The sequence below is a fragment of the Carcharodon carcharias genome, chromosome 7 (genome assembly GCF_017639515.1).
Source record: "Carcharodon carcharias isolate sCarCar2 chromosome 7, sCarCar2.pri, whole genome shotgun sequence".
Taxonomy (NCBI): Eukaryota; Metazoa; Chordata; class Chondrichthyes; order Lamniformes; family Lamnidae; genus Carcharodon; species Carcharodon carcharias.
Window position 1 is genome coordinate 63,661,111 of NC_054473.1, and position 12,220 is coordinate 63,673,330.

At 39.9% G+C, this 12,220-nt stretch overlaps 1 protein-coding gene across 9 annotated transcripts in view; it reads right to left on the bottom strand.

Moving 5' to 3' along the window:
* chl1b (cell adhesion molecule L1-like b) overlaps positions 1 to 12,220 on the bottom strand; it is a 727,052-nt gene that overhangs the window by 275,315 nt on the left and 439,517 nt on the right. For all 9 annotated transcript variants that reach the window (XM_041191219.1, XM_041191221.1, XM_041191227.1 and 6 more), the window contains one exon: positions 6,506 to 6,576. In XM_041191219.1, the coding sequence (XP_041047153.1) occupies positions 6,506 to 6,576 (71 nt within the window). The remainder of the gene's footprint in view (positions 1 to 6,505; positions 6,577 to 12,220) is intronic.

Here is a 12,220-nt window from a genome sequence, read left to right on the forward strand (position 1 = left end):
CAGTTAGTGCACTAACTGGCATTATCTGTCTGCTCTGCATAATTCCTGCATACAATCCTAAAGCCTGCACTAACGCCCTCACCAAAATGATGTCCAGTGTGGTGTGCACACGTAACACGGATGTCACTAAAATGAAAGCAAATACTGTGGATGCTGGAAATCTGAAATGAAAACAGAAAATGCTGGAAAAGCTCAGCAGCCTCTGGCAGCATCTGGGGAGAGAGAAACAGAGTTAACATTTCAAGTCCATTTGATTTATAACATGGATGACATTTTGGTATCAAATATGCGGGCATTAAGGAGACTAAGTTTGTGGCCCACAACTTTTCTTTCTTATCTTGAAAATGTTAACAATTATGAATGCCTACCAACTCAACCTTCAAGTCAAAAGACCAATATCATGAGGAAAAGACCTACATTTCTGTGCCAATGTGACAAATGAAATAGAGGTGTCAGTGGTTAGCTGAAGCAAATATAACTTATAACTATGCCAATAGATAACAAAAGCTACATGGTAACAACAGGTTTTCATGAGGATCATGTTTTGAAAAGTGAGGCAGTTATGTCTAGTAAATGAAAGGTAATATAAGCAACATCCCACATTCATATAAACACTAAGTTCAGTGCAATATGATATGATTACAGGCAGAATTCCAAACAAAGGGTTTATTGACATGCAGCAACTGATCAGCAGTTTTCAATTTATTTTCTGGAAACATTCAAAGGTACTTATCTCAAGGTTGAGAGCACTTTGAGAAGTCCCTCACTAATACTCTGGAACTGTGAGGAGATAACTAAGTGGTGCCGATGTGTGAAAGGACTCTCAACATGCAGTGCTGTGATAATTTTAGTTTATAAATTGACCCCAAAAACTTTACTGAAAGGTACCATGGGAACTGAATGTTCTCTGGTTGAGATTGTGCTTCAATAATTGTGTTGCTTGTGAGGATCTGAAAATGGAAGCAAATTAACAAAGGATGTAATAGTTTATGAAGCATAAAGCATATGAACGAGAAATGAGTATAGGATTTCAGTGCACTGCTATCAAACTTAAGTGGAAGCAAGTCACTCTCACTCCTGGGGGACTGCCTAAGATGATATCTACCTTTAAAATGAGTAGAATTAAATGGCAGCTCAGTTACCACAGTGCCCCTTTAAAAGCTTTCCTTCTTTTAAATTTTAACTTGGTTTAATTGAACACCGTGACATCGAAATTTTGCTCGACAGCACAGTTTTCCCCTAGCTGCTATGAGTGCTACTTTTATCTCCAAAATAATGACCAGGGCATGCACGCGCTCTTCTGGTGTTGAGCCATGCCAGGAGTTCTTTAGGTGAGGGCGTTAGTGTCCACTGGAAATAGGAAGAGCAGGTATTTTGTGACATCTGTCAATGTGTAATGCCAATTTTATGCCGGTGCTGCCATTTTGAAGCTCAACAATGCAGTTTGTGATGTTTCTTAATTTTGCACGGCTGAACATACGTTCAATAATAGGAAGGACGCTCCAGCAGCGTTACATAAAGGGATCATCAACTTCTTAAACATTAGTTGCTGATTGTTTTCTACTGGCTTTTACTAGGACCTTACAAGTGTTTATGGTTTCCAGAGTTGTTTGAAGTTGCTTAACTATTATCAGCATGATATGGCACATGCAACAGGATTCTGTAAAAAGCTCTTGCTCACAGACATAGGTACAATAGTTTGCATCCCCTTTGGACTGCAGGCAGAATTAGCAGAGGTGGCACAGAGCTGGACACTTTGTAGGAGGAGCAAGCAGAAAGGAGGAGGAAAAGGCTTTCAGCAGGAGGCCATACAGTCCAGGATGCTCAAAGAGCAATTCTCCTACCTGATTCTCAGTGGGGAACAGTGTATTAGAGCTTCTGCTTCACTAACAACATTCTCAATGAAATGTGCCATCGACTGCAGCCATAATTGCAGCCCCAGAACAGACGAAGGCAGCATTGCCAGTGGGTATGGTGACCATGGCTATGAACTTTAGTGTGTCTGATTCCTTCTAGGCTGGAGCAGGCAATGTTTGCAATATCTCCCAGTTTTCTGTCCACTATTGCTTAAGGGAGGCCACTGAGACTCTGAACGCCAAAAAAACCCCAATATATTTCATTCTTACCTGCCAGAGAGAAGCAAGTGGAACGAATATATAATTTTGTGAGGTTTGCAGCATCTCTCATGGTGCAGTGTGCCACTGACTGTATGCATGTTGTTTTACAGGAACCACATTGTCAACTCCCAGATGCACCATGACTGAAAAGGATTCCATTCCCTGAATATCCAGCTGGTATGTGACCATACACAGCGTATTCTGGCAGCATTTATGATGCCTTCATGCTGTAGCAGTCTACTGTGTCATCTACATTTGAGGCACCACCACAAACCAGAGGGTGGCTCTTGGTCGACAAGGGCTCTCCTTTGACAGCTTAGCTCAAGGCTTCAGTGTGCAAACCATGCAGACATGGGCAGCATGGATATAACAAAATCCACGCAGCCTCTTTCTCCCTCTCTCTCTCTCTGTGTCTGAAGCCAAAGGTTGACAAGATTTTAATACCTCGTTCAATCTTGCCTGCATTTTCACTGTGTTGAAATAAATTCTAATTACATCATCACTGTCTACATTCCTTCCTGATCAGTCAATTTTCCCCTCCTATAACTTAAACATAAACTTATCATCACTTATTCTCTATTTTCTAATTTAACTGTTTTCTTCACTGTTTTCAAGTGCAGTGGTTTTCTACAATATGAGCATTTGCATTGCTGCTTGGTTTCTCAATACATGAAAAAAATTCCCCAGAAGTGACATCCTCCATGTTGAAGAATAGAAAGTCTTACTAAAATGCATAGAATGAAAAAGTGAACTTCTGCCAAATGCCCTGCTGCATTGCACTGGAAATGTTACAATTCTCTTTTTTTAATTTGTTTATGGGATGTAGATGTCGCTGGCTGGGCTAACGTTGCCCACCCCTAGCTGCCCTCGAGAAGGTGGCAGTGTACTGTCTTCTTGAACTGTGGCATGTGTTGTAGGAATACCCAGAGTGTTGTTGGTATGGGAGTTCCAGGATTTTGATCCAGTGACAGTGAAGAAAATATAAACTATTTGAGACAGTGCCAAAATACTGTCATGAATTCAAGTTCAAAATTCAAGAACACTTATTTGAAGTGAATAGTTTGCTTTAAGGGGCAATCCTAGCATATATACGAATATAAAAGGCCCTGTATTGATATAATGGGGCATCTAATAGCATTTGCCTTGCACCCCAAACAATTTTGGCCACCGCACCCTTCAGTTCATAAAGGCCCATTGAGAGGATAGGAGCTGGATATTTATAAGAAGATTTCAGCAAAGATCTACAAACAGGGTGCCTTCCACTCTCTTAATTAAGAATTAAAAGCAGTTAAGAGCTGAAATAGAAAGCAAGTCATTTTTGGAGACCGCTTTAGCAAAGCGGGAGATATGTAACTTGTATTTGAGGACTGAGGAGAAAGGCCAAGCATCTCAATAAATCAGTATGAGAAAATTATGTGAAACTACTGGTGTCACTTTATTGTACTTGCCAGCAATGTGAGACTGAAATTGGATTTCAACTAAAAAGGGACTCTTTTTAAAAAATTCATTCATGGGATGTGGGTGTCGCTGGCTGGGCCAGCATTTGTTGCTTATCCCATAGTTGCCCTTAAGAAGGTGGTAGTGAGCTGCCTTCTTAAACCCTTGCAGTCCCTGTGGTGTAGGTGCACCCACTGTGCTGTTAGGAAGGAAGTTCCAGGACTTTGACCCAGTGACAGTGAAGGAACAGTGATATATTTCCATGTCAGGATGGTGAGTGACTTAGGGGGGAACTTCCAGGTGGTGGTGTTCCCATGTGTCTGCTACCCTTGTCCTTCTAGATGGTCTTGGGTTTGGAAGGTGCTATCTAAGGACACTTGGTAAGTTCCTGCAGTGCATCTTGTAGATAGTACACACCACTGCCACTGTGCATCAGTAGTGGAGGGAGTGAATATTTGTGGATGGGGTGCCAATCAAACAGGGTGATTTGTCCTAGATGGTGTCAATCGTCTTGAATGTTGTCGGAGCTGCACTTAACCAGGCAAGTAGAGAGTATTCCATCATACTCCTGTCTTGTGTCTTGTAGATGGTGGACAAGCTTTTGAGGGGTCAGGTAGTGAGTTATCCATCACCGGATTCCTAACCTCTGACTTGCTCTTGTTGCCACAGGTTTTATATAATTAATCCAGTTCAGTCTTTGGTCAATATTTCCATGTCAGGATGGCGAGTGACTTCGAGGGGAACTTTCAGATGGTTAATAGTGGGAGATTCAGCAATGGTAATGCCATTGAATGTCAAGGGGCGATGGTTAGATTCTGTCTTATTGAAGAGGATCATTGCCTGGCACTTGTGTGGTGTGAATGCTACTTGCCACTTGTCAGCCCAAACCTGGATATTGTCCAGGCTCTTGCAGCATTTGGAAATGGACTGCTTCAGCATCTGAGGAGTCGTGAATGGTGCTGAATGTTGTGCAATCATCAATGAACATCCCCACTTTTGACCTTGTGATGGAAGGAAGGACATTGATAGTTGGCTGAAGAAGATTGGGCTGAGGACATTACCCTGAGGAACTCCTGCAGTGATGTCCTGGAACTGAGATGATTGACCTCCAACAACCACAGCCATCTTCCTTTGTGCTAGGTATGGCTCCAACCAGTGGAGAGTTTTCCCTGATTCTCATTGACTCCTTTTTTGCTAAGGCTCCTTGATGCCACACTTGGTCAAATGCTGCCTTGATGTCAAGGGCAGTCACTTTCACTTCACCTCTGGAGTTCAGATCATTTGTCCATGTTTGAGCCAAGGCTATTATGAGGTCAGAAACCAAGTGGTCCTGGCAGAACCCAAACTGAGCATCAGTGAGCAGGTTATTGCTAAGCAAGTGCCACTTGATAGCACTGTTGATGATCCCTTCCATTACTTTACCGATGATCAAGAGTAGACTGGCGAAGCGTTTGGATTTGTCCTGCTTTTTGTACACAGGACATACCTGGGCAATTTTCCACATTGCCGGGTAGGTGCCAGTGTTGTAGCTGTACTGGAACAGCTTGAGTTAGAGGCAAGACAAGTTCTGGAGCACAAGTCTTCAGTACTATTGCTGGAATATTGTCACGGCCCATAGCCTTTGCACTATCCAGTGCTTTCAGCCGTTGCTTGATATCATGTGGAATGAATCAAATTGGCTGAAGACTGGTATCTGTGATGCTGGGGACCTCTGGAGGAGGGCAAATGGGTCACCACTCATCACTTCTGGTTGAAGATTGTAGCAAATGCTTCAGTCTTATCTTTTGCACTGATGTGCTGGCCTCCCCCACCATTGAGAACGATGCAACCTCTAGTGGTCTGGAGAGTGTTTGAAGTAGATTTTAGGGATCAGTGGATTAGGTGGTAATGTATCACTCAGTCCTCTTATGATTAAGATACCTTTTTCAGGCTGTGTAATGATGCAGAGGATTGATGTGCCAGTCTTCTGTTATAGAGACAGCCAAAGCTGTTTGTCTGCAAATTTCACCAATGAGTTTCAAATCTCTTCTGGCTCAACTTGGAGGATTTACTGAATGGAAGCAATGCGATTCACTAAAGGCAGAGAAATAGTCAGCTAACACCATTCTCACATGTCTCCTTTGTGAGTACTTAAAAAAGGTTTTGGCAAAGACCTACAAGCAGGCTGCTCCCTACTCTCTCAATTATGACCTGGCCAATGACAGTGTGGAACTTATGAAAAAAAAAATTACAAAATTTAAATGTTTTTTGCTAATATATACCATACTTTTATTATAATTACTAACCTTACATTGTGAATTTTCATCACCTTTGATTTTTTATGGTGCATCTTTCATGTACATGCCATTTCCTTCGGTATTCAACTATCTTCACTAGCACAAATTTTGTGAGGTTTTAGTCCCATTGCACAGCCCTGCTTAGCCTGAACATGGAGTCGAGAATTGGGTGAAGGGTATGGCTGATTTGTATTCCTCCCTATTTTCCTGTCATTTGTTCAACAAATAAAATTTTGGTTGACTGGAAGCATTGTGTCCAAAAAATTACCTTTAAAGTACACATCTGCATTCTTGGATATAAGGAGTAATGTTCCAGTTAACTTCCAACACAAAATGAAACACCTATGACTCTATGGTAATATAAGCTACCAATAATTATGTAAATGACTACTGTTTTGCCTTATTGTTGCTGCATTGGTCCAACTGGAAATACATGAAACATCACCATATTATACAGAGCTTGTAAAGAAATTTCAATATTGTGCACTGCCGCAGGGGAGTGGGACTAAGGTTCTTGCAGAGGGCTGGCACAGATGTAATGGGCTGAATGGTCTTCTGTGCTGTAACCATTCTATAATTCTATAATAGGCAAATCTGTATTTGAAGAGAGTGCTGGAGATTTTCAAGATCATTAGTAAATTCCACATAGACATTAAAAGTTTCTGAGTTTCTTACCTCCCATGAAATTTTCATATTGTCAATATTTGTTCCTTCTCCTTTTACGTTTTTTGGATTCTTTTCTGGAACTAAATAAAACAAAAACAATTAACTGAATAACTGAAATTGCAATATATTAGAAAATTATTCTCATTTTTTATAAGTTTGCTTAATCCTTGGACAAATTTAAGACAAATTAAGAACTTATCAATTTTTCCTACCCCTAATTGTTTTTTTTAAAGAATGCAAGTTCACAGTTTATTTTTACTCATTCATGGGATGTGGGCATTGCTGGCTAAGTCAGCACTTATTGTCCGTCCCTGATTACCCTTGAGAAGATGGTGGTGAGCTGCCTTCTTGAACCACTGCATTTCCTGCGGTGTAGGTACACCAACAGTGCTGTTAGGAAGGGAGTTCCAGGATTTTGACCCAGTGACAGTGAAGGAACGTTGATATATTCCAAAGTCAAAATGGTGAGAGGCTCGGAGAAAAATTTGCAGGTGATGGTGTGTCTGCTGCCCTTGTCCTTCTAAATGGCAGCAGTCGTGTGTTTGGAAGGTGCTGGCTAAGGAGCCTTGATGAGTTCCTGCAATGCACTTGTAGATGGTACACACTGCTGCCACTGTGTGTCAGTGGCAGAGGGAGTGAATGTTTGTGGATGGGGTGCCAATCAAGCATGCTGCCTTGTCCTGGACAGTGTCAAGCTTCTTGAATGTTATTGGAGCTGCACTCACCCAGGCAAGTGGTGAATATTCCATCATACTCCTGAACTGTGCCTTGTAGACGGTGGACAGGCTTTAGGGACTCAGGAGGTGAGTTACTCATTGCATGATTCCTAGCGTCTGACCTGCTCTTGTAGCCACAGTGTTTATATGACTGGTCCAGTTAAGCTTCTGGATGTTGATAGCGGTGGATTCAGCAATGGTAATGCCATTGAATGTCAAGGGGAGATGGTAAGATTCTCTCTTGTTGGAGTTGGTCATTGCCTGGCACTTGTGTGACTTGAATGTCACTTGCCATTTATCATCCCAAGCCTGGATATTGTCCGAGTCTTGCTGCATTTGAACATGCAGCAAATTGTGTATGGTTGCACCATATGGCAATAAATATAAGTTAGTGGCAATGATGTGCATTGCGTGTACATCCTAATGTCATGGATGGCTTATTGCAACAATGGTCTGGGTATGTATGGAAAAACAACGACATGGTAACAATACATTCTATTATTGATCTGCAAATCAATAGCACGTTCAGGGGATTAAAAGATACGCTGTGACCTGTTGGTCAATTTTCAGTGCTCTTCATATTGCTTCGCACCATTGGCAACGGGACCTGAGCTTCCCAAATTCTTTTCAAAAGCTTGCTGGATTTAAATATTAATTGTCAATTAAGTGCACCACTGAAAGTTAAAGCTGGTGATTTTAAGTGTAAGTACCCTTTTCTCAATGACATGTAATTATCAATGTACAGGTAATCTTAACTCTCTGGTACAGAAAGGGAACAATTTAAACTGTTCAATCTCATTACTGCATGTAGTAAATTCTTCTGATGCAATTGTAAAAATTTCAAATTTTAATTAGTTATTTTTTTCTTTTCCCTTCAGTCTCTCTTTTCTGCTCTTCATCAAATAGTTATTTTCCTCTTTTTACTTCTTCTGTACCTGATTTGACACTAATTCACATTATTTCCTCTTCTGTTATTTCTTTTTATTTCCCAATTCTTAAATCTTAGTGGCCAAGGAAATACTGTTGGTCCAATCATGCACTAAGGGTACAAGATGCCCTCTAAAAGCAAAATACTGCAGAAGCGGGAAATCTGAAGTAAAAACAGAAAATGTTGGAAATACTTAGCAGGTCTGGCAGCATTTGTGGAGAGAGGAACAGTGTTAACATTTCAGGTTGTGACCTTTCAATTGAACTGGGAGCAGTTAAAAATGTAATAGCTTTTATGAAAGTGAAATGGGGGAGGGTGGAAAAAGAACAAAAGGGATTGTCTGTGATAGGACGGAAGACTACAGACATTAAATGACAAAAATACGGGTCGGGGGAACCAAAGCAAGTAGTAATAGGACAAGTGACAAAACAAAAGATAGCTCCAGAGGAGAGAGGAATAGTAAAATAATAGACAGCTGTCTTCTGAAAGCAAAAACAAGAGCAAAACAAAATTAAGACTGAAACATGTAAGGCAAAGGAAATAAAATGGGAGAGCAGAGATCATGGTCTGAAATTGTTGACTTAATATTGAGTCCAGAAGGCTGTAAAGTACCTAATCAAAAGATGAAGTGCTGTTCCTCAAGGTTGCACTGAGCTTCATTGGAACATTGCAGTAGGCTGAGGTGTCAGCATGAGGATAAGGTGGAGAATTAAAATAGCAGGCCTTTGGAAACTCAAGGTCATGCTGAACAGATGTGTTCTGCAAAGATATCACCCAATTTGTGTTTGGTCTCACCAATGTAGAAGAGATCGCATTGTGAGCAATGAAGGCAGTGGACTAAATTGAAAGAAGTACATGTAAATGGCTGCTTCAGCTGGAAGGATTGCTTGTTTGGATGGTGAGAAGAGAGGAGATAAAAAAGCATCTTCCCATGCCATTCAAGGCCCCAAACACTCCTTCCAGGTGAAGCAACGATTTATTGAATCTAAAGTGAAGGAGGTATCACAAGTTTCTCACTTTGCAGAAACAGATGATTGTTCAATTTCATTCAACACTAAGCATTTCTGGAGTTATCAGTGCTTGACCCCTCCTAAATAAATTAGATCACATAATTTACTACCAGACATGATTTTGAAGTACAGGTAAGAAACAGATTATTGCCTGCTGGTCTTTTGACCCTGACCTGGTGTTACTACATCACCTATACTGAACTGTCAACATTAGAGTAATGTTTGGAATTCAAGTCCATCTAAACAAATGGAGCATTTTTAGCAGTGACATTCTTCAAAGTAGTTTGGATTATTAAACTAAAATAAACACTCTCACTTATCATTGGTGATTTGGATTGGAAAATCTCACATGTCACTCCCTTATTTAAGAAGGGAGAGAGGGAGAAACTTTCAGGCAACTACAGACTCATCGGACTAACATCAATTTTGCAGGTAACTAGAATATATCACCAGAAACAAAGTGACTGAAAACTTGGACAAGCTGATCAGGGATTCAACATGATGGAATTCAAGTTTAATGAATAAATGTGGAATATAAAGCTAATCTCAGTAATGGTGACTATGTTAACCATCATCAATTGTTATAAAACAAAACCCATTTGGTTCACAAATGTCCTTTAGGGAAGGAAATGTGCCATCCTTACCTAGACTGGCCTCCATGTGACTCCAAAAACCACAGTATGTGGTTGACTCTTAACTGGCCTCTGAAATGGCCTAGTAAACCACCCAGTTCAAGGGCAGTTAGGGATGGGCAACAAATATGGACCTTGCCAGCGATGCCCAGGTCCCACAAAAAAATAAAGAAAGGATTTGTGAAGGGTAGGTCATGCCTGACTAATTCAGGTGAATTGTTCGAGGAAGTCATTAGTCTGGAGGATGGGGGAGTGTCTATGGATGTTGTCTATTTGGACCCCAGAAGGAATATGATAAGGTTCTATCAAAGAGATTATTAGAAAAACAGAATTGGAGCTATCCTTGTGACATGGTAATTGGTTGAGAGACGGGAAAAAGACAGGAGACTTCTCTGGTGAGATGTGACAAGTGGATGAAGTGCACAGCAGCATTTCATCATGCAATGACAGAAAAATAGAAGCCAATACCATGATATATTCCAGAAAATATACTTAATCTTTTGTCACAGTCAAACAGATGTATTTTCAAAACACATTTTAAGACTGGTAGGTAAAACTCAAGGACAGCTTGTGAAGTGAAAAAAGCTGTGGCAGTTGGGAGGAAGAAGTCAGAGAGTTAGATAAAAGGGGCATTTTCAAATTGATGGGCAAGTGGTGTTTCTTAAAGATTGGAGTTGGTGCCAACATTTCACTCAATAAGTTAACTGGTTTCGTGAAAAGTCTAGGTATATTAAAATTGTAAATGATACTATGCCAGGAGGAATAGCGGACTGTGAAGAAAAGGACATCCAATTATTAAAAAAATACAAATTAAAGAGTAGCTGGAAAGAAAGCAAATGGAATTTAATATAACCTACCACGAAGCAGAATACTTTATAGCTATGAACATCAGATTGGAATACAGTCAGGGGTGTAAATTAATAAAAGGGATTTTGGACATAGGGACATAAGTCATTAGAAGCTTGGCCACAAGTGCAAAAAGTGATTAAAAAGCCTCATCACAACATATATATATCCTATAAACAAAGAGACACACTAGCAATGAGACAGAATGCTTGTCAAACCTGAGATCTGGGGAACTTAATTTATTTTCCCCGTCAACAGCATAGTTGTGTGTCAAAAATGAGGCATCTTTATCTGTTTTAAATTATCGATTTGTTTTGGTATTGTTGGTTACAGAATGATCTCTATTCATTGATTCTCAAAGTGCAGGGATACATATTTTGAAAAGGTGGGATGAAAATCAATTAATACTTATCTGAGTTATGATTCCTGTTGCATATAAAATGGCTATTATGTTAATTGCCTAATTGTCTAAGCATTTTATTTCAAAACTTCCAAACTATATGTGTTCCAGGCTGGTTCCAATGGTCCAATATTGTCTGTGATTGAATACTGTGAAAAGATCACTAATATGTTGAATTACAAGCACTTTAGTTTGTTAATATATTTTCTTTTGACAGCCTTCACAGGGTTTGAAACAATTCCGTGAAATCCACTGATATAGATAAAAGCAACAAACATCTTAGGGCAGTAGGTTTGATTGACAGTCATGTCTGCATCTGTGAGAAGGTGCAGACTTATCGCCTGACAACAAATCTTTGATGTAGTGAGAAGCTCCCAATTGGGGATTATCTGTAGTCGTCTGAGCCCGGTTGGTGGGTCTACAGTTTATTGCTTGCACAAAGTCTGGGCTAGTTTGATTCAGTGAAAGTTTTCTGGCTTCCAAACAATGAGCAACTATTTTTAGGGGTCCAGTTATGTTGAAATAAAGCTCAGATAAAACATAATAGTTGTTCTTACATATTGTCAAATACAGCTAAATGTATAAACTACTCGACTTTTTAAAAAATTTATATAGGACTCTCATTTGCCTATTCTATGTGAAATGATTTGTTAGTTTTTGAGTGCACTCTACCTGTCAAAGACGAGGAAAATTACAGGCCAGTGTGTGGTATATTCCAATAATCTGGCAAATAGTAGCAAGTGTTCTTATTTCCCTAGATTTTCTATTATATTTACCAAGAAATTGGTTCAAAAAATATACACTCTGGTTCTTAGGTGACATGATGCTCACTTAAAGGAGTAACCAATGACTGAAAATCTGAGTGGAATATCTAGCACATAGAACCAAAAATCTAAAAGGATGGTCTGCATGGGGTATTTAGGAAAAGGAATTCATAAGGGAAGCAGGAATGATTCTTTCCTCTATTGGCAAAATATAAAACAAGCCATAATCTTAGAATATAAACCAATCCAGTGAATACAAAATTTCTGAAAAACCCTGCCCACAAAGAGCTGTGAGAAAGTGGAATGTTCTTCAACAAATGGCTATAGAACCAACTACGATTTTTAAAAAGGAACATGATAATTACTTGGGGATTGAAGAAATGGAGAAAGGGTTGTGAATTGCGATTAAAATGGAACAACCTCCTTTA